Here is a 26880-nt window from a genome sequence, read left to right on the forward strand (position 1 = left end):
AAAAAAAAAAAAAAATTAAATGGTTTAAAACCCAGTTGAGGAATTGGTTATGAATTGGTTCTTTTTAATGAATCAGCCAAAAAGATTAACGAAATGGCTACAAACTTGAACATGGTTTGGTCCAATTTAAAATGAACTGGAGGCTGTTGAAGTACTACTTTTCTTTAGGTTTGTGAGACTTCTTATTGACGTTAATTTGACGTGTGGAAATAAAAATATATATTCACAGCAGAGTTTTGTTGGATAAATGAATAATGTGGTTCCAAAAGAAAAAACTTTAAAAATATTATTTGTTATTGAGAATGATATTTGTTGTAAAACATGTATACAGTTTTTAAACCATCATATCACACAGAAGGGACTGTTATTAAAAGATAAATTTAAAAGCTTTGGGGATTTAAGATTCTAGCAAACTAAAATAAAATTGGCTCCTAAATATTTAATTTTAGGATCCAATGGGTACCTCATCATTTTTTTTAAACTTTTTTTTGTATCACACAAATATAGGAACACAAAACAAGCTCAAATGCAACAACATGGGGATACATTTATTTGCACAACACATGCATATGGTTAAACATGCATATTATGCTTGTACTGTACATTTAAGCTCTCTCGTTCACACCCTGATATCCCATGCTGCTATGTTTCTTATTTGAACTCTTTCCATGCACTCCTCCACCATCCTATTTTTCCTCTGTCTGGATTTCCTCTGCAAATTACAACCCCCTCCCCAACCACACACACACACGCACACACCCTGTAGCTGCCTGTCCTATCGTCCACCCTCAGTCGGCTCTAATGAGGGAGGGAGAGTGTTATTTTGGTTGCACGCCTGCGCTAAATTCTCTCTTGTATGACAGCTGATGGAGAGAGAGAGGAGCGTTAACCTTATAAAAGATTTACCTCTGCTCATTACAGCCTGTCAAGTAGCTGTCCTGATAGCACCAGGTTCGACATTTGCATCCTTGACTCTCTTCTTCATTCTACACTCATTTTCTTCATTCCTGTTGTTTGTTTGTTTGTATTGTCACCTTCCCTTACATCTCTTTCATTCCACCTTTCTTGAAACGTGTGTTCCTCCTATTTAATTCAAAAAGGTTTGGAGGTGTCAAAAGTGTTTGTGGGAGGCAACAGATTTTTTAGAATAGAAAAAGGAAAAAGAAAAACAAGTACATATATTTAAAACGTGATGTGACACACCGGTAAAGTTTCAACGTGTTTTTACTGTTCAGAAATATGCCATAAACATAAACTAACATTTGGAGGAAAGTAAACATATAAAATCCTAATTTTCATACATCTTTTTCTTAACATATCTGTCTGTTTTGAGCCATTGTTCAGATCATAAATGTGCTGTGCCAAACAACTTCTATTATTTAATAGCTGTCAGTATACATTATTACGTACCAGTTTAGATGCTACAGAAGTAAAACATGGGCAAAGCGTCTCTGCTGCCTTTTACAGGGATAGGTTTTTTATTGTTTGACTATTCTGACTGCACTTTTGTGAATCAAAAACAGAAAGTCTTCCATGTTCCAACAGTGCCATCCATGTTACTTTCCTCTGTCATTCAAATCTTTTTGTTTTCATTGATGAACTGCAATAGGCCTCAATCTATATTCCTACTCTAGGACGATTCATCAGATCCGATGAGATTGCACACTCTTTTTGCTACAATTTATGTACATAATAAACAAACTTAGGTCTCTCCATACCCAGACAGCATCCCAGTCTGCTGAAAATCAGTGTAAGATTAATCAGATACTCTGCTTTGGATTCTGTAGGTGGGACCAGCTCTGGACACCTTTCGAGATCCTGAAGCCCGGAAGAAAGCCATGAGCACCCACCACTCAGAGTCTGCAAGCAGGAGAGGGATTCTGGGTCAAGGCACTTACACGGTGGATTATCAGAGTTAAAATTATTACATCTCAGTGCCTCTGTGTATCAGGCATTAATCTCTCAATAAAAAAATTGACGTAATTTGTTCTTCTGGTTTTTATTTTGTCTACACATATACACACACACATATATATATTTATATATATATATATATATATATATATATATATATACACACACACACACACACACACACACAACTACATATAGCGTATATATAGCATAAAACATTTCTGAATATTTGATTTTAGCTCTAATAAAAACCGAAGTGTTGTCGATAAAAAATCTAGCATTTTGTATTGGTCCCTGGGATATCAGAGTTCGGCTGGGGGTCTCTGTACAAGTTTAAAAACCCTGCGGTTTAGGTGTTGCTCTGAAAGAGGAAAAAAGTAAATTGTGGTGAAGTGGTAAATGTAAAATCCAGCACCTTGTGCAGGATCCACGTCACGTATTACGTGTCTGCGATTTATATAGAAGAAAAGAGGGAGGGTTGACCATGTTTCTCCCCCTCCCACAACACATACGTGACCATCACCCCCCAAAAAAACATCCTTTAACCAATAACGACGTGGCGCTCGGGACAAACGCGGAATGGACACCTTTTAAAGCTTATTCCACCTCCGGTATTGGCTGTTTCCTGGAGGGTGTCATTTTCAGGTCGTGGAGATCACTGCCTGTGTTTATACTGTTACACAGGTTTAGTCCTCGCAGACCTGGACTAGAATTTTACACATCAGCATCGGGTTTAGGTCAGAGGATTTGGGGCTTAGTATGGTTGTAGTTGTGTCTCTAGAAAGCCAGATAAGTTTTCAAGCTGACGAATAGTTTTATAATGAGTGCTGATAGTGCTGTTCTTATGTAGTTGTACCTGTCCTTGGTGCTGAAACTGACCGGTGCACTTCACGGATTCGTTTTTGAGGGACTGTACGAGAACAAATTCAACAAAACTGACCTGCAATCAACAACAGGAGGAGGATCTGGTAAAAATCGCTTAAAATTAAAAATAATAATAAATTGAACAGGATCAAAAGAGGTTTGGCAGACTTTTTTTTAATGGCCAGAATTCTAATCTAATTTTACTGTTTTGAATCTACAAATTTTCGCTGTATCACCAAAACCAGTGTCAGAAGGGACAAATGCACATTTGATATTGATTTGTCTCGCGATGGAGGTATCAAACGGGTCGAGCTTTGGGATCGAGTCTATACTTTCTCACAGACCGACCAGTCCGTGTATGTCGAAGGGGGGGTGCAGGTCTCCAGCGGAGTTGAGCCCGCGGTCGGACCTGGACAGCGGCTGTTCGTCGCCTCCCTCCCCGAGACGGACGTCGGTGGAAGACGCGGTGCAAAGACACGCTCGCGCTCTCGGACTGGACTCTCCTTTACAAATATCCCAGCAACCGCGAACAGTCACGTCCTCGTTCTTGATCAGAGACATACTAGCGGACTGCAAACCTCTGGCAGCCTGTGCTCCTTATGCCAGCACTGGACAGTCAGCACAAGATGCTGAAGACTGTATGGACAAACTTCACAGCAATTCGTCCTCGGACAGTGAATACAGGGGTGAGACACACTAAGCTTGTTTTTATAAACACATCTTGAAGAAGAAGGAAAAAAAAAAAAAACATTGAAGCAAATACTCAAAAGATTTCCAGTGCAAACAGTTAAATTATTATTATTTACATGTTTAGATTAAGATTTAAATTAAAATTGATATAGGCTATGGTCACACGCCGTTATGCATTTTTACATTCCTACGAAATTAGGTAAAACTTACAAAGTCAAGATAAATATAAAAATGTAATTTATATGAATGTTTAAAAAAATATCTAAAATGTAAAAGCCTGAAAACGGAGGTTTTAAGAGATTACAAAATAAGTACGAATAAGTAGCTAGTTTACAGCATTGCTGACATCCGTCATGAAAAATATAAAATTATTTATATTTTTATGATCATTTTGACGTTTTCTTTTCTCTTCGTTCTTACAACGCAGTTCAATACAATTAATCGTTAAATTTATTTGCAATCGAAACAGGGTATTTAAATAAGAAATAGCCTACCTGTTTTGGAGGTCATTTATTCAAAAGTTATAATGGTTTCAAACCAAATCAAATGTCCTGATATAGGTTCAGTCCATTGAGGGAGTCTGTGAGCTCACAATTAACTGCCAATAAATGTTTCAAACAATTTGGGTTCTGAATTTGTCCATCTGATGATCAGATCTGTAGGCTAACATAATGACAAGCGCTTTTGAGAGCGTCTTAAGTTCTCATTGGCGCTCAGTTGAGCTGTTGTTTGAATTATTTTAATGCAATATTATAGAAAAAATAATATTAGCAAAAAGTGTTAAGTGCTGTTTAAACGCCTGTCTAATTTTTAAATGATGGAAATATCAGAATTTACTACGGTGAAATAGGCAATATAGCAAACGTGAGTGAGCTCTAGTCAGAAATGGCAATTCTGTCAAAATGACAAATGTTTATGGTGTAAATATGTGCATGGGGTTTTCAGTGAAAGACGAAGCTGATCGAGAAATCTCCAGCAGCAGAGACAGTCCCAGCTCCCGGCTGAAGAAGCCTCGTAAAGCCCGCACTGCGTTCACGGATCACCAGCTGGGGCAGCTCGAGCGCAGCTTCGAGCGTCAGAAGTACCTGAGCGTGCAGGACAGGATGGAGCTGGCAGCGTCTCTCAACCTCACTGACACACAGGTCAAAACATGGTACCAAAACCGCAGGTGAATACAAACATCTTGTGAAACCTCACACACGTTTGCACACTGACAAAGATGCAGCTGACTAGCAGCCATTATGTGGGCCGAACCACTTGAAAGGCGTTTTAAATTTAAAGGTTTTAAACAAAATCATTACGAAAGGTTTTATATTTCTGAAACAGTATAATATCAATATTATGCTGTCAAAGAATTGTTTGTAGCAGTTGTGCGTTGTTTCTGTCATGCTGTCAAAAAATGAACGGGAAAAAGTTGTGCATATACAACCTCGCACACCACGAGTCCAACACATTTAGTCATAAATAATAAATTACTGCATCGTGTATCAATAATTTAGCTTCCGCGTAGTAATTAAACAATTGCCAAAAATTATTAATTCTTTATCTGAAATGGCTCTGTGCTGAGTGACAATTTGACGGATGAGTGTTCTACAGGATATTAGCCTACACGGATTCATCCTCGACGAACAAAAACTTTCCATTAAGCGCCAAATATTTGATTACAGTTTGTTTGTTTATTTATTATTAATAATATTCATAGCTCTGATTGCATTAAGGCGATGTTGGAAAAAGCAACTATTTGTAATTTTATCCATGTTGCTTTAAGGCATTTTTGAAATGAATTTATAGCCTACCTTTTTCTACAAAGAAGAAGAAAGTAGGCTAGCCTGCTAAATATTCTCCTTGCACCTTGAATTTTAAAACATTTTCAAATCACGAGGTTGTCTTAGAGTTACTTTATTTGACCTGAACAAAACGTTCCCTTTCATAAAAATGTCAAATTATGCGAATAAATAAATAAAAACCTAAATCTTAAAGATTGACACACCTAAAGGGGTCGTCTTTGTTTTATGGTTTAGTGTCACATGACAACAAAATGGCTTCCTGCACGTTAGTAATGCCACACTTTGATGTGATGGACTAGATTTAAAAATATATATATATTTAACAACAACAACAGTATATATAATGCTAAACTACGGGAACGTTTTCAAGAATGTCAGCAATTTTATGAGAATATTTAGATATAAAAAACATTAACATTATATTGTAAATTAATGAGGCCCCACGTTTTTTGTTTCAAAACAGAACGAAGTGGAAACGGCAGACAGCGGTTGGGCTGGAGCTCCTCGCAGAAGCAGGGAATTACTCAGCTCTACAGAGAATGTTCCCATCACCCTATTTTTACCCCCAAAGTTTGGTGTCTAACCTCGACCCGGGACCAGGGTTTTATCTGTACAGAGGGCCGTCCGCGCCTCCACCACCGGTTCAGCGGCCTTTGGTCCCGAGGATCCTCCTGCACGGTCTTCAGGGCAGCGGAGATCCAGCATCTCTCCCTGGAGTGATACCGCGACACACGCCGCAATGAACCGATTCAACCTGACAAAAAAACTCAAACCTCAGGAACGACAGGGTTACGCTTGGACAATATGCTGAAAATATAAACTCGCAATAATAGACTTTCCAAATGACTCTGACCAAAAGGTGAATGCTAAATATTTATTAAACTTTACCGTCCGGAAGAAGTTATCAGAAAATTATTTGATGAGGTTCCATCACCTCATGAACCTCCTTACTGTTTTCTGAAAGAAGTTGCTTTTCCCCTAAGAAATGGCGTGGTTTATTTGCACAAAATTATGACGCAAGCAAACCAAAATAAACATAGGTTAAAAAAAATAACAATTAAGTTGAACCATATATGCAATAGTTGTGGATTTTTGTCTACCTAATGATAAAAATGCAAGAACAAAAAGAATAAAACCAAAACAACACCAATAATAACAATTAACAAATGTAATTTGTCACCGATTATTGTGATGGCATTGCTGAGAGCTGTTTTACAAAAAAATTACAAAAACAGTTTTTCAAATAAAATGCACAGATCAGCGCAAAAATGATTAATGGAACTACAACCTGTTCAGACAATTAATCCGTTTTTGTGGAAATTGTTGTGCTTATGGGTAGTTTACAACCCGGTTCAACAGACGCCAAAATAATTTCTGAATAAAGACCGTGAATTTGTCACATATGACGGAAGTACTTTATTCTTACATATTCTCTTGGTCAAACAAGTTTTGTATAATGGTTGTGAATATATTGTGCATAAAATGGGCTTTAAAATAAGCAAAAAAGTTTATACACACAAAAAACTGTAATTTTTATAACTGCATTACAGCTTCAACTGGACATCAAACCATCAGCCCGTGAACGCAGTATACGCAATAAAAAAATATTTTCCGTCTGTTTCCTGCGCTCATATTGTGACATGTTCTCCCATCACTCTGCATTTACGTTTTTAATTAACATAAGCATATACATTACTGCCAATGGAAACCTTTTGTGAGTTCTCTTCACTAGAGCTTCGTACAGAGAAGCCCAGTCACATCGAAACGAGCGTATCTGGGTAAGTGGTTTGTTGTGTGGGTTTAATTGACCAATCATAATAGGCGTTTAATTATTACAGACCAATAACATTTTTACAAGCGGCTTTTGCAGTAATAAAAGGACCGTGAAACGCAATATTCCGGTCAAATTTCTTTTAGCGCTCGCAGCGAAGACTCGGCCAAAAGACAGCAGCTGGTGACCGGGCGAGTCAGACTCAACGCTTGGACAGCTGGTCAGCGTAAGCCTCCATACATATCCACCCCTATTTACCTGACCAAGCCGAAATTCAAGCCAGGGAAATGAGCTAAAAAGCTTTTAACAAAGACTATTTTTAAGCGGTGTTCTCATAACCTTGTGAACAACATGAAAGGCATGCCAGGTTTGGTCGCCAGTGATTCTGAAAAACTTCTGATTCAATCCTGTGGAGAGCCCAAAATCAGATGAAATGAAACAAACACACCTATTAAATACAACCCACTTTAATATAACATTTAGTGACTGTATTACAACATTGATGAAACAGCTTGCTTTCCTGTAAATCACATTGCTTAAATAGTCATATTCATGGCACCACATTTATAATAATAAATTCACAGATCAACTGACTGTGAGCAATAAAACATTCCATATGGACTTCGCCCTAATACGCCCATTTTACCATTTGTATCAAAGCTTTTTTTGATGCAGATGGTAAAAGTAGGTTTTCAGGCCACGCTGCCGACCATTCTTGCTTTGTTACAGGTAAAAAATGTCACTCTGTATAAAAAACACCTGTGTTCAATCCTGAGAATCCACCTGGCTGCAAAGGACTCCAAACTCAGCACATCTCAGCCGAAAAGAGTCTCCGATCTCTACGAAGTCTTCCTCTTTATGCTGCAGTAGATTGCTCTTCCTCTGCTTGACCTTTCTTCTTTTTCCTCTTCTTCTTAGACTTGGATTCTCCATCTATCCCACTGAGATACTCGGAGCGCATTAGGTTTGACACGCGATCCTTCGCCGTGAGTTTCTTGGGAGGCCTGAAAAACATTTAAAAGAACTTATCACTCTGTGTATTTAAAAAGCCTTTCCTCCCAAGACCAATACAGAATAAAGAAAAAAGGGCAGAAATAAACATCTTAACTACAATGATAAACAGGAACTGTGTGAATTGCTCAGAGTGTTTCAAGCATCCCGAAGCATGAATCTGAGATTTATCCCGTCAAGAGTGGCGGCAGGTAGGCTGGCTAGCTTGAGACCGGCTGAACAAATTTCCCACTGTCGTCAATAAAAGGCTCTTAGACAGCAGCGGGGGCCTGATGTAAAACTAGTGACTGTTTATCTAATCAATAACTCGGCGAATGAATGAAGCGGCGCTTGGCCCCGTGGGGCTGCTTAAGGATCCAACACACACACACACCTACCTCATGGTGACACACGGCACACTCTACCCCCAGGGCTTAGAGCGGCTATGAGATAGCAGTTATTGTTCTTTTGGTCCCCGAGCGCTCCACAGGGACCCCTACAGGCGATATGAAGCATGTATACAGATATACGCAAAGGTGTTTATATTATATACACAGTATAGAATGTCACTATTTTCACACATACTAAAAGACATGTCATAAATGTGATATATGCCTCAGCAGAAGTGAACCGTCAGCTAGGTCAGCGTTAAAACCTCGGAAGTAAAGATTGTAGAGAGGGAGATCTAAAGCACCTGGGCACAAAATTAATACAATGGCATAACTAACGCTCTCAAAACTATTTAGCTTTAACAGCCAGACTAGAAAGACAAACCAAAGAACAACACAAAACATCCTGTGGGACGTCCAGATAGACACAAGGTCTCCATACTTTCTGACCAATGAATCTGTGATTTGTCCATGAGTTTTCCACTCATTTATGATAACTAGATAAGAAAAAAAATCACTTCATAAAGATCATGGTTTCCACAAAACTATTAAGCAGCACAACAGTTTTCAATATTGATAATAACAAGAAATGTTTCTTATGCACCAAATCAGTGCATTAGAATGGTTTCTGAAGGGTGACACTACAGACTGGAGTAATGACTGCTGAAAATTCAGCTTCGCCATTACAGGAATAACTTACATTTTAAAATATTAAAATTGAAAAGTTATTTTACATTATATCATTATTGTATATTAATATTTCACAATATTAGATTTGACTGTTTTAGATTAAATAAATGCAGCCTTGATAAGCATAAGAGACTATATACTCCATATTATTTAAATTATATTATCAAATTAATTACATGGGGTGTGTGTGTCTGGTATTTTTGGTTGCCTGTAATGGCCTCTCTCCTGTGTACCAGAGGTCTTTGTTGTCGAGTCGTGTGTGTGTGTGTGTGTGTGTGTGTGTATCTATGTTTATATTGGTGTGATCTGCTCATTAGAGAAATCTTGTCTGGACATGGACAGTGAACACCACAGCCAGCTGTAATGAAGTCTCTCCTGACACAACGGCTAGACTTGACTGAGACCGTAAGACAGCACAGCACAGCACAACAGCAATGTCACACACACAGTTATGCTGGGAATGGTAAATGTTAATAGGGCCAAAGCACTGACCAGTTAAGTGGTATCGGCATAGTGCAGCATGAATATTCTATAGAGAGTGATGGCTGGTAAATATAGATGTCAGCTGTCAGCTATGATGGCTGATAAGTTCATTACGGCTGTTGTCTGTTGTCTAGGCAGTGGAGAGAGAGTGTGAGTGCGTTATGGCTGCTCTAGGGGCAGCTCCTTGGGGACTGACCTATTGTCCCGCTCCATGGGTTTCATTCACAGGTCCTGCTGCAGGTCACCCTGCCAATTACTAGTGGTTAGACACATGCTTCTCCCTACAGTGTCTGAGCCAGCATGGCACAAGTCAAAACTCAACACTACCATAAAGAAGTGTACGTTTACAAAAGAAGCCATAAAATACAGTCTTAATATACAATTCTGAAATCATAAAGTAGATGAAATGAACAGGGCTTTAAACAAATAAACAAAAATTGAGGGAGCCACTGGCTTCTAATTAAAGCCAAATAACTTATTTTTAAGCTGACAAATTACAAAATCACTTGATAAAGATGGTTAGGTTTTCAATCACTGCTTTTCATTGCTATGACATGATGACTATTACTGATTACTGGGTACACATTTAAATATTGTCATATGAACAATGCCAATAAACAGACTGATGTAAGCCTCTAAAATAAATTACATAACAGAAAGTTAATTGTTTTTTTCTTGAAGCACACATACCTGAAAAATAACCAATTCGTAATAGTAATTTCTTCACAATTCGAACGTCGCAAATTGCGCTGTGTTGCTTTAAAGGGGTCATATGATGTTGCTAAAAAGAACATTATTTTGTGTATTTGGTGTAATGAAATGTGTTTATGCAGTTTAAGGTTCAAAAAACACATTTTCCACATACTGTACATTATTGTTTCTCCTCTATGCCCCACCTTTCTGAAACACGTCGATTTTTACAAAGCTCATTGGTCTGAAAAGTGAGGTGTGCTGTGATTGGCCAGCTATTCAGTGCGTTGTGATTGGCCGAATACCTCAAGCGTGTGACGGAAATGTTACGCCCCTTATCATACGGTGATGATGCCCTGTCCGGCCAGAGCGCCGAGACAAAAACATTAAAACTCATTATAAACGAGGCATTTGTTGCATCCAGTGGGGACATAATTACGGATTATATTGACTTATACTGTCTTTTTACGCGTTGCGTTGCATCGCGCCTCGTAAACATAAAACCATGTCTTGTCTGAATTTGTGATCCTCTACACTGCTCAAAACTCGCGTTTGAATCATCAGTGGCAAATCCTTTAGATATGATAACTTACTTACAGTCTGTGAGTCAGAACAGCCGGCATTGTAGTCTACTCTACCAGGATCAGGAAACAGTCCTCCATAAAATGCGTCACACAGGGCGGGCTAGAGTGAGCGGCGGCCGGCGGGCTTGAGAACGGCACAGCCGGCGGATTCGACGAAGGAGCGGCCGGCGGGCTTGCGACAAGGGCGGGTCTACGTGGTATAGTCTTCTTTTGGAAGGCCAAACAAAGTAGTTTTGCTTTCACAACGAAGCACACAGCGCCTTCACGACATGGCGGCGGCAACAACAATACTACAGCGAGAATAAAAGTTACGCCTTCTTTCTTTGCGTGAACATTTGGGCGGCGTTATGCAAATCTTCCCACATCGTGACGTAGACATGTGGGGGCGTGTTAGAACGAGCCATTTTAGGTAGGCGTGGTTGACTCTTAAATTTTATAAAGAATATCTCTTTGGATTTGAGACTTTAGTCTTTGCAACTTTACAGCATCATATGACCCCTTTAATAAAAACAGAAACCTTTCACGAAACACATTCCTGACAATCGATTTTAAATTAGTCACACTTTTAGATTTTTTTTTGTCATTTTAAATCTAAAGCCGTGACAGGACTTTACTCTATAGTTTTACATATAAAGCATTCTATAATGAAAGTAGCTTGTTTGAGAACACACAGCGCCCTTCCACAATGGAATAAGATCTTCTGTAAAGAACGAGTATTGGGAGTCTGTTTTTCACTCTGAAATAAAACAACGCACCTCAATTAAATTGAATGCGTCACTAACCTGGAGTTAAACAACTTTAACATCAGATTTTACCAAACTGTACCTGACACCCCCTTTACAGCACAGAGATAACACGCAGAGGCTTTTGAGCCTTTATCTCAAAGGCACACTGAAGAACTGAAGGTAGGATGAAAGAGAGGGAAGTAAAATACAGCAGAATACACTCACAATAACAGAAATTTTCAAATGACAGTTCTGGTCTGACAAGAGAACTGTGATCACTGCGTGTGCGGGTCAGCTATGAAACACATGCTCAACACTACAGGAGAGGTCCATATGCCAAATTTCTTTATTTAAACACAAACAAATGCACACTGATTCAGATAAAGCTTCTCACTATGTGACAGCAATGACGTTCAGGATGGTTTTTGGCTCTGGCTCGGTTTAATTAAGTGTCCTGCGTAGAATCTGACCACACAAAGGAAGGCCTACACCAACACATCCATGCTTGAGGGCTAGTCTGGACATGGCCTTTGCTAACCAGACCCCACGCTTGCAGCGCCACATTCAATCCTGTGGGAAATGACCACTAACAACCCTGCAGTGTCAAGCCCTGGTTAGTGGCCTAACAACCATACTGCGATGTACTAGTGGCCATATCATCAGTACATAATCAATCATCACCATCCTCATCTTGTAATCTGCCGTCAAAAATGACACCTACTTACACCAAAGACTACTATCAGATTAAGTAAACCAGTTTTTGGGACAAGAATATATACTTTGTGAATAACGCTGCTACTGCATCACACCTTAAAGGAAGGCGAGGGAAAACAAGGGGGGTGAGTGTGTCAGAGGTGAAAGGTAAAACTTGCAGCTGGTAAAGGCAGGACTTGACTAGTCCTCCTTGACCCTGAAAAGCTCTGCTACAGTGAAAGACTCACAGCTGCCAAGAGTGTGTGTGAGCTGTGGGCTTTTCTCCAGCGCAGCCGTGCTGGCAATTTTCAGGGCAGTTACAGTAACACAACGTCCTATAACTCAGCTCGAAGTCATTTCTTTTCCCTTTTCTGCAAGAAGTGATAAGTGGATGCATCTTAGAAAAGCAATAAAGGATGTTGGTGGTTTCACATAGGCTGCGTTTATAGTCTTGCTAAGAAACGGCAAGAGCACTGGTACTCCGGTACCTAGTCGATACTAAAATAAAAAATGTAACTATTCCTATTCTTCCTACAGCACACGTAGTACTGAGTCTACAGACTTAATCTGGTTTTGCAGTGGGTGTTTTGAACATCTTGATCTGAGAGAAGCAGATCAAGCATTTGTTTGTTTGTTAATTTAAACAGGTTTAAATTACTTGTAAACCTGAAGTAAAGTTTGCTTAACAGAATATTCTTGAAGACTAAATGTTTTAATTAACTCTTGTTAGTACTTAATAGTAGGGTTGCTCCAAATTTTCAGGTCTCTGAAAAGGCCGACCTCAAAAAAACGATCTCAAGCTGATGACGCTGCCGTGAGAAGGTTTGGCATGACACGCAGCGGCACCGTCTGCGTCTCTGTCCGGCGCGGGTGAAATAATTATAATGCTGAAGGTGAGGTACTCCCCTTCATATTTCTTAATTAAATAACTTTTAAAGTAATTTTAAAACCTTGTGTGAGACGTAATTTCACAAACAGCGTGAGTGAATCACCACGCGCGCGCTCTCTCTCAAAATAGGCAAATCACCACATCGCGTCTGCACTATAAGCGAGCCGCACGCTGCACAGTTGACACAGGGATTGTCACTTGCACAATCGAGGCAGTGTCACATAGTCACTAAAGTAAAGCGTGCACACTGCACACAGTTGCGGTCCGGCAGTGCGTTCCAGGAGCGGTGCGTCTGCAGCAGTGCAGACGGCAGAGATAGTTTCCCACCGAGTCTATTGCTGCGCTGCAAGCGCTGAATTAAAGTAACAGCGCATTTTTTTGCAGTAAATATGAAAATGGATTGACAAGAAAATGTAATTACACCATAAATGCATATTATTAAAGTCTACTGTGTTTCACAGTCAACACATATGGCTTTTTGGCTAGGTTTAAAGGGAAAGAGCACTTTTAGATAAACAAGGCAATAATAGATGGCACTTGTGGAGGTAGGAAATCAAAGTTCTTTATGAACCGAAAACATATCTGAAAGATTGTATTACTGTACTGTGTAAAAAAAGAATTGCAATGCTGAAAAAGCATTTTCAGTGACAATGTTTGGATTTGAAATCAAAATAATAGATAAATGTTGTGTTTGTGGTAAACAGCCACGGATCGATCAGTAGTGGACTCCTCTGTAAAAGCTGCTTCTCCTCTCACAAGAGACACCTAAGAGGGGAATTCCCCTCATTTTCAAAAATGAAATTCAGGCCCTGAATAAATGTCTAAAAATCCTGATTGGAGCATCACTATAAATAGTTATAAATTATAAAAAGAAGGCTTTAAAAAGATCGGTATCGGTATCGGCAGATACTGCTTTCTGTGATCAGCGATCGGCCTCAAAAAGCACCCCTACTTAATAGTATAATATGTTAAAACGTACATCACATTTATATGCATCGAATACTAAAATTTTGGTATGACCGTTTAGTCAAATAATGAGCTGCATTCCCAATTCAGTATATAATCATGCACTTTTGGTTTACATTATACTCGTCACTGCCTTGCTTATTTTAGGATACACTACCATTCAAAAGTTTGGGGTCGGTAAGTGTTTTTTTTTTTTTTGTGATTTTAAAGTCTCTTATTCTCACGAAAGCTGCATTTATTTGAACAAAAATACAGTAAAAACAGTAACACTTTGAAACATTACTACAATTTAAAATAACTGTTTTCTGTTTGAATATATTTAAAAATGTCATTTATCCCTGTGATGGCAAAGCTGAATTTTCAGCAGTCATTACTCCGGTTTTCAGTGTCACATGATCAGATCATTCTAATATGCTGATTTGGTGCCCAAGAAACATTTCTTATTATCAAGGTTGACAACAGTTGTGTTGTTTAATGTTTTTCTGGAAACTGATAATTTTTTTCTCTAGGATTGGATAAATAGAAAGTTAAAAACAACAGCTTTTATTTGAAATAGAAATCTTTTGTAATATTAAAAAATGTCTTTACTATAACTTTACTGTAATGCATCCTTGCTGAAAAAATTGATTTGAACTTATTTCTCGTTTTTTTTACTGAACCCAAACTTTTGAATGGTGGTGTATATGACATTGAGTTAAACAGAACACTAAAAAAAAACCTGAAAAAGTTACAGAAGCCACAAAGAAAAATGTATAATCAAACAGAACTAAATTTATCTAAAAGCAGAACTAGATCATATTATCTGGCAACGCAAACTGTTTGACAGATTCATAAATTACTGTCCAACTTCTGAAAACTTGCAGTACCTCTTGGCTTTGTCTTTGCCCTTCTTGGAGTCTTTGCTGTTGGCAGGATTAGTGGTTATGGAGCTTCCTAGGCCCTGGGGTGCGTCCCTCAGGCCAAAGCTCTTAGCAGCGTGGCCCAGGTGCAGGCTACGGATGTGGAAGATGTGTTTCAGACTGGAGGGGTATGTGGTGTATGCTCTCAGGAAAGACTGCAGTGCTACAGGACCAAAAAAAGAGAGAGATTTAGAGCTAAGATAGTAGACATTTCCAAGCACTTTAGGGGTTTTACCGGCACTAAAGGACTGATTTTACTTTATTGTTGTTGTTGTATTTATTAAAATATTTAAATCACAATCACAACTGCAATACCAATGGAAATAACAACAAATTATGATTTAGAGGTTAAATTGTTGTAAAAATGTTCAAATATCCATTTTTAGTTATTTAGCTAAATTTCTTCTATGTAATGAAAATGTAGTTGGGTTGCAAAAGTGTAGAACAAAATATGATTTTAAGACCCTACATGATAATTAGTTTTTTGGCTTACCGCTCTTCGCTGTTTGCAGAGACTCGTTATTGGCATGAACATAATTCTCAAAGTCAGTCTGTAAAACAGTGGCTCTATCTCGCACCTCCTGCTCAAAAGCAGCGGCTGATCTCTGCACAGTCATGTACAAACAGGCACACACATCAAAGATAAACCAAAATCAGAGCAAACTGAATGCATTACATTTCAGCAATTATGTGAAAAATCACATTATAATAAAAGCCAACAAAAAAACAAAAGCATCACATAAACGTTATTGGTTATACACACTAATGACACCTCCCCTCCCCATCAATGACCTTTGACCCTCAAATGAGGCTGCTAACAAGGGGGGTGGCCCGGGAGAGGATTACAACCAGCCGATTGGTGCTGGGAGGGAAAAGGACATTAAATCAGGATTAGGACTGACTGAGCGCTGGCAGAAACATTCGCTCATTGTTGTCAGACGGCTCTCATTGTTGAGAGGGAGGGGGAAAAAGGAGATAAAGAGAAAGCCATTCTTCTCCCACAGCTGTTCTCTAGACCTGCATTTTCAACCACACCAATTCTTCAACCAAGACAGGAAAGTTATAACAGTTATGCACAGTCAAACAAGTCAACATTGACTCTTTGGGTCAGAGTGACTGTTTTTAAGGCTTTGCTATCAGAAGTTACCTTACTGTCCCATTTCCCTCTGCCTTTAAAGCGCTCGTCCTTCATCAGAGTGGCCAAGATGTCCTCCATCTTCATCTCGGACAAACTGAGGGAGCCAAGAAGTGTAGATGGATATTATAAACAGATATATTAATCAACGGGAAATAAATAAATAAAATTTTCCAGACTGTGAGTTGCCTGGGTTAGATAGTTTAGATCAACATATCGAGCCCTGCTAACCCTACCAAAATCCTTTTGATCATCCTTTAGTACTGTAAACTGTAACGTGAGCCAAATATCATAGTCCTTGTGCCAGCAGAACAGATTCATTCTGCTCTCATGCAGAGAGACTGCGAGTGTATTTTCTCTCGGCAATGGAAGCCTGTTACAGAGTCATCAGTCCAGCTCTTGACTATTATATTGTGAGCTTTGGAACAGAGACAAGACCAGTTTGACCATCTTTAATCACAGTGTCAGGGACTGGACTTCATCCACACATCAGACAGGATCTGCCCCACAGTCCCCTACTGCTGCGTGGGAGTTCACTGAAATGATAAGTAAATGTGATATAGATGAGATGTCAGTCAGCACACCTGATGTTATGGTTGGCCAACACATCCACAAAAGCCGTCTCAGAGGGGGTGAGGAAGAGCAGGCTGCTGCCCTGAGCTCCAATTCGTGCCGTGCGGCCCACACGATGAACGTACTCCGCGGCGGAAACAGAAGGGTTATACTGCAACAGAAAGATGATATTAAATTTTTTTTTAAATACTAGAATTTGAACAGTTATGAGATTTTACATGAAGAAATCTAACCTGAACAATCCACGTAACCTGAGGCAGATCCAATCCACGTGCAGCCACATCCTAGGGAGAAAATAAACAAAAACATTTAAATATTAATTTAATCATCAAAAGAGTGAATTAGGGAAGCATATATTATATTTTCAATCTTAACTCCAGCTCTCAACCAGCCTAAACCCTGAGTTGAGGTGTCTGGAGCTGGTACATATGGAGACCAACACAATGCCATGCCAGGCTGTCAACAGGAATAAAAGCACTCATTCATTCCAGCAGCCCTTCTGCAGAGTGACGAGATGGAAGAAAAGGAGGTGGAGGAAGGGGACGCACACACCTGTCCATAACACTTTTGTAGCAACTGACTGTGCTGTAACTTGAGCTACATCATTAGATCAATGCATTGATAAGTCAATTAACAAATGTTTAGATTTTAAAATAGGAACCCTTAGATGTTAAGAGTTTCCCAAAGGGGGTTCACAAGTTTATGAAAAGCTATAAATTAATTATGTCCAATAAAAAATGTAAAAAAATTAAAATAAATAAATGGGATTGCATGATAATCGCGATATAGCTTAGTGCGATTATCAAATCAAAGACTGCAATATAATGAAATAACTATATAGACTGATGCACTGCATGTTTTAGAGTGAAGCGCGGGCAGCTCGTGATCTGGTGTGCTTCAGCGTCTCCAAGCAGCTCGGTTCACAGTAAACGCAGCAAACTATCTCTGCTTGTGCATTTGGGAACGCAACGTGCACTAGCTTTACTTTAATACAGCGTCATACTATTATTCCACTAAAATAAAGGCTTGAGGGTTTGAACTACTAAAAGTGAAGAACATATAATGTAAATATTAGTATTGTAATTTGCAATTATCAAATATTAATTTATTTTACAGTACAGCTGCAATTTAAAACAGTAATATATTTCTCTCTTCATTTTTATACATTTTAATTCATTTATAATTAATAATTTATTTGATTGGGTTCCAAAATGTAATGTTGAATAAGACTATCACAACTAAAAAGAGGATTGATTCCACTTAAAAGTCCAGCTACAAGGTCAAAATAAAACGCTTATTAAAAAATATTTACTATAAAAAATATTTACTCACATGCAACTTGCTTCTGACCAACAAAAATCAGAGAACCATGGGAACCCCTGCATTACTTTACATTGAAATAAAGTAATAATAATATGACAATACTTTATTTCAATATAATATAGCAACTGAATGTGTTACTTAAAAATGTGTTTTTAAATATTTTAACCTTTTGACAACTCCATATTTTCACTTTCAGTTGGTATTTTACAGGTTTAACAAGCAAAATCTTTTATGTACTTCTGGAAAATGTGAAGGCAAGCCCTTGAGTATGAATATACCTGGTTGGGAATCACTGCAGTCAGGGTCAGTTACCATACAAATGGTGTAAATCTGAAAGACTTACCGTGCACAGCAGAATGCCAGTTTTACACACTGAGAACTCCTGGAAGACTTCAGTGCGCTCCTGAAAGTTCACAAAACAGTTGCCGTTATGTTTCTAAGGTGGTCAAACACAGTATACAAGAGAAACACTTGAGCTTAATCTTTAAATACAAAGTCATATGAGACAATATTCCAGCAATAACAAGTATTTGCATTTATATTAAAACAAAAGATTAGGCAGAAACATGGATGAGAGCCCATCTGAAGATGGGATGTCCGACAGCTCCTCTCTCTTTTTCTGCATGGAGCACAATCTGTTGTGTACTGGAACAGCTGCCCGTCTCCTGCAGCTCTCCTCATCGGAGGAGACGTCCAGAGCTCAGCCTGTGTTGTCCCATTACCAAACCCATCCATAACACTACAGGCCAGCACCACACCCAGACCTGCTCTCTCATACATCTGACCAAGAGACTTCAGAGTCCCCTGCCCTTCCAAGTGCCATATGGGCGACCCACGGCTGCTACATTTGTGAGGGGGGTGACGGTGCAGGCTGGACAGTGGCAGGATGCAGGTCCACTGACACTGCCACAAGGCACTGACTGCTGCTGTTGCCTGAAAGCCAGCTGGCCGAGAGCCGGCGGACCCCACCGGTCAACTAGACCATGATGGTCTAACCTAGTGTCATATGTTGCTAGTGATTCTGGATGCTTTTAAGAGACATGGTCATTTTAGCAGAACAGAAGCATGGGCTTCTTTAACGTGGTGTTGTAGTCTAAAGGCTGGAATACACTACACGACTTTAGCCCAGATTTTTGCATCAATTTACAGTCTGGAGATGTCGACGCTAATTGCTGAAAGTCAGAGGCATTCTGCAGATTTGAGTTGAAAGATTTTTTTAGAAAATCATGTAGAGTATTTTTACGATTCTATGATTTTTTTAGCTTCAGACTATGATTCCATCCTGTCAGAGAATATCAAACATGTTTGATATTTTGATTCAATTTTAGAACACATTGTTATATTTGTCACGCATATCCTAGCAAGAAGGCACATGTTTCAGTGTGATTTTGTGTATTTGGAATGACTTGAAAGTCTGGTAGTGTGTGATCCTCAGTCGTGTATGATGCCCCTTTTTTCTCAGTAACTTCTTACAAAGTCGGCAAGTGAATGATGCATACGGTTTTAAAAATCTGATTTCTAAAAATTCAGATTCTAAAAGTAGTGTAATGCATTCCAGCCTTAAGGTAAAATCTGAATATTTAAAGGGGTGGTTGTTTGCTATTTCACTTTTTTAACGTTAGTTTGTGTGTAATGTTGCTGTTTGAACAAACAATATCTGCAAAGTTACGAAGCTGAAAGTTCAATGCAAACGGAGATATCGTCTTTTGAATTTCTGTCAGTTTAATGCCTACAAAAACAGCTGGTAGGGACTATAACGAGTTACTTCCCGGATTCGTGACATCACAAACCCTGATAAACCCCACCCTCGGGAAAAGGCAGCAAAGGGGGCCATGCTGCGCTGCTTTAGAGAAGAGGAAGAGAAAACTAGAGGTGCACAAAAATCTATTCATATATGGATCGCAATTCTGTCTTCTAATGATTCTAATGGATTCGCAAGTTTCAAAATCAATGTTCAAAAGCAGCAGTTCTCAATACTGTTCCTCGCGTTCCCCTGCTCTGCACACACTCTGCATCTCTCTCTCTCTCTCTCTCATTACTGGGCTAGCTAACCAATCAGAGCCCATCGCCTATTTCTGAGGGAGGGGCTTCATAAAAGAAGGAAATGATCAGTGCGTTTTTCAGAGAAGGGACAGAGCGGTGTGGAATAAAGGTAAATTATGTGAAAAATAATTAATTTTTAAAAAAACGAAACATTAACACATGTTAGACTGCACCCCATAAACACAATCAAGCCTATTCAAGCATATTAAAAATGAAGGATCATGTGACACTGAAGACGGGAGTAATGGCTGCTGAAAATTCAGCTTTGCCATCACAGGAATAAACTTCAAAATAATTTAAAACAGAAAACAATTATTTAAGATGTTCATAATATTGCACAATATTAGTTCAAAATATATACTATTATTCTTTATCATTACTATTTTTCATATTATAGAATAATAGTGAAGTCATCAAAACTATAAAATAACTGAAATGGAAGAATGGGAATTATGCAGTGACCAAAGAACAAACAATTAAATCAAAACCAATGATTCAGTGGTGTTAGTCAATTCACACACGAAGCAGTTGCCCATTTTTAACAAATCATTTACACATATTAAGTCGAGTGTTAAAGATACAGCAGCAAAAACAGACAGTTTTGACATTAATAGTAAGTGTCCTGTAAGTGAATCGTAGGTCTAATAAAATTAAACTGCATTCTGTGAACAAAACCATGACTATGGTTATAACAGGACTTGACACATAATGTCTCACCTCTTGTCTCATGTTGCCGTGGAGCCTGTAGAAGTTAAGGGATGTTGAGGTATGTTTGGTTGATGTGGTGCTGGGCTTCACACAGAGGACTGCAGTGAAGAGAGTAAGCAGAAACTCCACAGCCTCACAGCTGGATATGAAAACGATCAGCTTCTGCCGCTGCTCAAACTATGTACAAAAAGTCCAGTGACAGCTACTGTGCATGTAACATGAGCAAATTACTTTCTTTGTTACAGTAAACTCTAGCAGTAATAACATCGTTGGTTATCAGTTAAAATATTTTGGTAATTGTACTGTTCAAACATCTGGGGTCAGTAAGATCTTTTTTGAAAGAAATTAATACTTCAGCAAAGATGCATGAAATTTATCAAAAGTGACAGAAAGTAATTCATAATGTTTCTTGAGCACCAAATCAGCATATTAAAATGATTTCTGAAGGATCACATGACACTGAAAACTGGAGTAATGGCTGCTGAAAACATCACAGGAATAAAATCAATTTTAAAATATATTTAAAAAAAAGAATACTTCCATCTTCCCATATTTGGTAGATTATAAAACATTAAAATTATTCATCAGGCCAAACTGAAATGACTTGAGGTGATCTACAGTGTAACACAACAATACCACTGAGCGTTAATAACTGGGTTTTAACATATGGTGTCCTGTACCTTGCATTTGGTCAGAATAAAGGCAGCCAAACAGACCAGGTGGAGTTTGCTGGGCACCACCACAACGTGCTGCTGCAGCCTCTCAGGCACTGCGTAGCTGTCTGACAGAGCCTGAGGGGCCGCCTGGGGACACGCTTCAACTGTGTCCTCGCTGCCCTCTGACACATGGATACTCACGGGCTCCTTCATACTGATACTAGCTAATCGGGACAGTCCTGGACGTGAAGAGAACAGGATCAGCATGAACGGTTGCACACCCGTGTAGATTGTCACCAAAATGCTTTTGTGATCAAAATGTTGTGAGAGTAAGAAGTTTTCGTGACTTAGCACTGTCTAAAACTGGAAGTTGCTACAAGAGGCTCAAAAACTTTCAGTCTTCACTGGGATCAAGAGCCTGTTCTGTCATGCAACGCAGAGACAGACTGGACCTGAGAGACAGCAACTGTCAGCTCATCCTTGTCTCCTAGTCTGCTTCTGCTAGAATAAAGCCAGTACGGTACCTCCCACAGTCTAAAGCGAGCGCTTATGCCACTTTACATCCAGACACACTCTGGACAGCGGTAGTGAGCGGGCGATGAGTTTACCCTCGGTGAGTGTGGCTGAAAGCAGCACATTCTGCCTGGCAAGTCCAGTGGCGTTCAAAGCATTCAGAATCACAGTCAGATCTTTCTCAAAGCCCAAATCCAGAGTCCTTCAAAACAGCATGGATAAACTAATCATAAATACACCGGATATTGAGACACCTTCAAACTAGGGAAGCAAGAACTAATAAATAAAGCTGATAAAAATCGCCAATTTAAAAAGTAGTGAAAAACATTTTAATGATTAAAAAAACATTTACTTCAATAGCAGTACAATAGTCAATTAGTAAGATATTAATAAAATGAACAATTAGCAGATTAAAGGTTAGCAAATTTGTTGTTAGCCACAGCCCTAATGTAAACCACATCATGTCATTCTTAGTTCAACTCAGCAAACACACTGACCTGTCGGCTTCATCCAGAATGAGCCAGCGCACAGCGCTGAAAGCAATACTCAGAGTGTTCTTTATGTGGTCCACCAGTCGGCCTGGAGTCGAGATCAGAACATTAATGCCCTTCCTCAGTCTGAGTTCAAAGACAAAGACAAGCAAAAACATATGGAAACACAGCAAGACACAGTGCAGACTGATGTGATATTGCAGAATGAACTACACACTACTGTTAAAAGTTTGGTAAGATTTTAATGTTTCTGACAGAAGTCTCTTTCACTCAACAAGGCTGCATTTATTTGATCAAAAACACAGTAAATAGTAATAAACAGTAATATTGTGAAATATTATTAGAATAAAAAAATAATTCTATTTAAGTACATTTTAAAATGTTATTTATTCCTGTGATGGTAAAGCTGAATTTGCAGCAATTACTCCAGTCTTCAGTGTCACATGATCCTTCAGAAATCATTCTGATATGCTGATTTGCTGCTCAAGAAACAATTCTTAATATCAATGTAGAAAACAGCAGTGCGGCTCAATATTTTTGTAGAAACTGTGACACATTTGATTTCAGAATTCTTTGATGAATATAAAAAGTTTAAAGAACAATATTTATTTTAAATAGAAATCTTTTATAAAATTATAAATGTCTTTGCTGTCACTTTTGATCAATTTAATGCTTCTTTGCTGAATAAATTTCTTATTGACTCCAAACTTTTAAACTGTAGTGTGTTTGCAGTGATTCTATTTGAAATGCTTCTGTAATGTGGGATACAATAATTTTACATTTGAATAAACAACAGAAATCTAATTCAGACCTCTTGCAGTAGATGCATGTATATTTTGTGTTTATGTGCTGTTAACCTGGCTTTTTCTGCTTTTCTTTTCTCTCCTCCCATCAGAACTCCTGGCACAATCCAGGTGAAAGGCTGAAAGGAATAAATACAGTGAGTATTTATTACTACTATAGTAGTACACTTTTAAAGATTGAAAATGTAGTGGTTCAATGATGTCAATGCAGCATAATAATCTAGCAAAAGCGCAAATCCTCACTTTTAGAAGCTTCTGAAACATCTGAAAGCTCTGCAGGGCAAGCTGAAGGACAACCAGAAACAGATCCATGTTGGAAGGAAATAAAAAAGGGTACATATAAGGGGAAATTAATATGCTATAAGATAAATCAGAAAACGATGATGGTTTTGTATCATTTATAATACCTCTCTAGTTGGAACAATCACAACAGCCAAAGGTCCATCTGATCTCTGAAGAAAAAAATCAATTAAACTTAAGACACCCAAAGTTGATGAACATGACTATACAGGTGCATCTCAATAAATTAGAATGTTATGGAAAAGTTAATTTATTTCAGTAATTCAACTCAAATTGTGAAACTCGTGTATTAAATAAATTCAATGCACACAGACTGAAGTAGTTTAAGTCTTTGGTTCTTTTAATTGTGATGATTTTGGCTCACATTTAACAAAAACCCACCAATTCACTATCTCAACAAATTAGAATACTTCATAAGACCAATAAAAACAATTTTAAAATGGTGGTGCATTAGCTATTTTATGGATAACATTAATTCTGACTCAAAATTAATTTGACCAATTTATTTGAATGTGTATTATAATGTACAGTGTTGAATGTCTGACTGCTAATGACCCCAATTTCTCCACACAGAACCAATAAATGGCATAACCATTTCAAATAAACAAATGCATTACTTTTAGCCAACAATAGCTGAGTAACACAAAACGAAAATGATTATGTGATCAATCAGTAAAGTCTTGATGTTGAGTGTGTTGTTTTAGACATTCAGGTTGACTTGCCTTCACTTTAGGCTGCATCGCTTGTAAGAACTGAACCACTGGAATTCCATAAGCCAATGTTTTTCCTGTAGGAAAAATGTAAGAAAAAATGTGAATAATCACACCTTTTAAAGTCATTTCTGTTTTTGTCTTTTCTTTGTAACATCTAACTTAAACATTTTTGTGATTTCTATTTTTTACAGCTCAGTTACTAACTACACATGGAATTTTTGTAAACAATTAAAATAATGATCTGAACATTCAATATTTGATTACATGAAACAGGCCAGGAATCCCACCTGATCCAGTCTGGGAGCGCACTACAGCATCTTTACCAGACATCAACACTGGTATGGTTTTTTTCTGGACACTGAAAACACAAAGGAACATGAGAAAAATGCAAAGAGGTGGACAACAAAAGGTAAGATGAAGCTACAGTACCTTGTCATACTGATCACATTCAACACCTTATGGAGCGTTGCCACCTGTAAAATAGTTTAGACCAGGAGAGAAATGTATGAGACTAAAGTATTAGTTGAGAGATCTGTTAAGCGATATTGAGGTTTGTTCGTACCAGATGAGGATGTAGATTCAGTTCTTCAAACGTGTTGCTGGTGAAGACTTTCTCCTTTACTTGATTTACAGCAGGACTGGGACAAAAAAAAGACAAGTAAATTGCATGTAAAGGTCAATTTTGGAAAAGACCCTAGTCCATTCACACAAGCCCAAATGTGTTGCATCTACCTGAGGACATCAGGAATCTCTGGGTTGTTTCTGAAGAGAGACGATGTCTTGATAAATGGTCTGCCATGGTCTCCGTGCTCTTCAGGAGCTTTCTTTGGAAATGTTTTCACCTTTGATGGGGACTTTGCGGCAGACTTTTCTCTCCGGTCCCCGTTCTCCTCTGTGTCTCTATTATTACTCCTCTGAGAGGGGCTTCTGGGGGTTTGCAGCTTTTGCTTATGTGTGTGCTGTTGACCAGTTTGATTAATCTTCCTCTGTTTGGAAGCGCTGCTCTCATGGGGCTCAAAGACAGCCTTCCTCTTTGATTCACACTTTTTCTGTAACATCAACACAAGCGGTACAACACTTCACAATCAGACTGAAAGAAACTTGTATGTACATCAGTGTGTAATGACAATGCCAGCAACAACATAGGGTGCAGGACTGACTCACCTGTGCCCATTTCTCTGCTGATGACAGAGGTCTTCGGTTTGTCTTTTTGTGAAACTTTACGGGAGCCGAGATGTTGAGCATCAGCACGTCCTCAGCCATGACAGTAAACAGGTTATAAACGCCGATTAAAACAAGCGGTGTAACGTTAGTAGCTAAATAGTTGTAATACACTGTCACAGACACATTAGACTACTCACAAGATGAGATACATGGCGCATTATCCTTCATTTGAATGGCGGAAATGTATGTTTCAAGCTAAATACAAGTAATGTTCACTTGTACACAGTAAAAACACAACATAAACTGTACGCATACAGACTAGAGTTCCACACGTGTTTTTTCACCATCCACTACAACGGGAAACTTCCGGGTATGACGTTACCAAAATAAAAGTCCCACTGCAGTGAGCAATGGTTTTAATTGAGCACCCTTATAAGTTTGTAAATACTTGGTTGAGAACAACTGTTTAAAATATTATAAGATACACCTCCTGTCTTAAACCATAACCATAATCAAATAATGGTTTCTATTAAAATTTTCATATTGTTCACTCTTATATTTCTACTTTTCTTCATGGTTACTTCTGCTATTACTCAAGCTTACTTTTTTAATACATAGTATTAGGACAATACTTACCTGTATTTAAAGTGTTTGCCATTGAAACTATCATTTTGATTTCAGTGGATTGAGAGCCCCATGTCATTTATAAAAGACTAAATCTGTTATAGTACATTTTATGGTGTAAAGATGTTGTGAGGCCTTTTAAAGGGATAGTCCACCCAAAAATGAAAATTCTGTCATCATTTTTTCATGTCATTCCAAACCTGTATGACTGACTTTCTGTGGAACACAAAACAAGATATTTCGAAGAATGCTGGTTTTGGGTCCCATTGTCTTCCATTGTATTTTTGTCCATACAATGGAAGTCAACGGGAACCAAAACTGTTTGGTTACCAACATTCTGTATTCCAGAGAAGAAAGAAAGTCATATAGGTGTGGAACAACGTGAGGGTGAGAAAATCATGACAGGATTTTCATTTTGGGTGAACTATCCCTTTAAGCACCTTTTCTCTGTACATTATATAAAGCTTAAATATGAATCTTTCTAACATTATAACAATAGCATTACATTTGTTCTACATCAGGGGTGGGCAAACTTGACCCTTCCAGGTCACTTTCCTTCAGAGTTTAGCTCCAACTCCAACTAACCAAACACACCTGAACCAGCTAATCATTGTCTTCAAGACTACTAGAAAGCTACAGGCAGGTGAGTTTTATCAGGGTTGGACCAAATCTCTGCAGAAAAGTGGCCTGGAAGGGCCAAGTTTGCCCATCACTGTTCTACATAGTACAGATTTTAAATAAAACCTTTGTTGAAAATCAGTCTTTGTTCAGTGTGCTACAGAACCAGAGGGAGCTCAGGGAATACTTCCT

At 38.5% G+C, this 26880-nt stretch overlaps 3 protein-coding genes across 5 annotated transcripts in view; 2 read left to right on the top strand and 1 right to left on the bottom strand.

The window, feature by feature from the left end:
- The window catches only part of LOC107741446 (uncharacterized protein C9orf171 homolog), a 12881-nt gene extending 10962 nt beyond the window's left edge, over positions 1-1919 (top strand). Inside the window, exon 6 of the mRNA XM_016554180.1 lies at positions 1788-1919. Within this exon, the coding sequence (XP_016409666.1) occupies positions 1788-1919 (132 nt within the window). The remainder of the gene's footprint in view (positions 1-1787) is intronic.
- A 1142-nt stretch (positions 1920-3061) lies between these two features.
- Positions 3062-6104, top strand: LOC107741447 (barH-like 1 homeobox protein). Its single transcript, XM_016554181.1, has 3 exons — positions 3062-3464; positions 4414-4636; positions 5719-6104. Exons 1-3 carry the CDS (start codon positions 3068-3070, stop codon positions 5996-5998), a joined length of 900 nt encoding a protein of 299 aa, XP_016409667.1. The 5' UTR covers positions 3062-3067; the 3' UTR covers positions 5999-6104.
- Positions 6105-7460: 1356 nt separating this feature from the next.
- Positions 7461-25833, bottom strand: LOC107741444 (probable ATP-dependent RNA helicase DDX31). Of its 3 annotated transcripts, none has more exons than XM_016554175.1 (21): positions 25644-25833; positions 25447-25532; positions 25015-25331; positions 24845-24920; positions 24712-24755; positions 24570-24640; positions 24292-24356; positions 23677-23721; positions 23513-23554; positions 23324-23388; positions 22473-22592; positions 22071-22177; positions 21487-21701; positions 20816-20983; positions 18399-18458; positions 16966-17016; positions 16744-16883; positions 16172-16256; positions 15518-15629; positions 14992-15187; positions 7461-8030 (listed from the first exon to the last, which is right to left on the bottom strand). In XM_016554175.1, exons 1-21 carry the CDS (start codon positions 25672-25674, stop codon positions 7883-7885), a joined length of 2244 nt encoding a protein of 747 aa, XP_016409661.1. In that variant the 5' UTR covers positions 25675-25833; the 3' UTR covers positions 7461-7882. The 3 variants fall into 3 exon arrangements, with proteins under 3 accessions (XP_016409661.1, XP_016409663.1, XP_016409664.1); XM_016554177.1 differs by having other exon boundaries at positions 25447-25536; XM_016554178.1 differs by having other exon boundaries at positions 25447-25833.
- Between the last annotated feature and the right edge of the window lie 1047 nt (positions 25834-26880).

This window comes from Sinocyclocheilus rhinocerous, unplaced genomic scaffold (genome assembly GCF_001515625.1).
Source record: "Sinocyclocheilus rhinocerous isolate Xijiao unplaced genomic scaffold, SAMN03320098_v1.1 scaffold766, whole genome shotgun sequence".
Taxonomy (NCBI): domain Eukaryota; kingdom Metazoa; phylum Chordata; class Actinopteri; order Cypriniformes; family Cyprinidae; genus Sinocyclocheilus; species Sinocyclocheilus rhinocerous.

Excerpts from the sequence above, each read along its gene's own strand:
- LOC107741447 (XM_016554181.1), top strand. The coding sequence starts at position 3,068 with ATGGAGGTATCAAACGGGTCGAGCTTTGGGATCGAGTCTATACTTTCT. Across the intron at positions 3,465-4,413 it reads CTCGGACAGTGAATACAGGG|TGAAAGACGAAGCTGATCGA; the intron begins GTGAGACACACT and ends TGGGGTTTTCAG. Across the intron at positions 4,637-5,718 it reads ACATGGTACCAAAACCGCAG|AACGAAGTGGAAACGGCAGA; the intron begins GTGAATACAAAC and ends GTTTCAAAACAG.
- LOC107741444 (XM_016554175.1), bottom strand. The coding sequence starts at position 25,674 with ATGAAGGATAATGCGCCATGTATCTCATCTT. Across the intron at positions 20,984-21,486 it reads TTATTCTGACCAAATGCAAG|TTTGAGCAGCGGCAGAAGCT; the intron begins GTACAGGACACC and ends TTTTGTACATAG. Across the intron at positions 18,459-20,815 it reads ACGGCAACATGAGACAAGAG|GAGCGCACTGAAGTCTTCCA; the intron begins GTGAGACATTAT and ends GTGAACTTTCAG.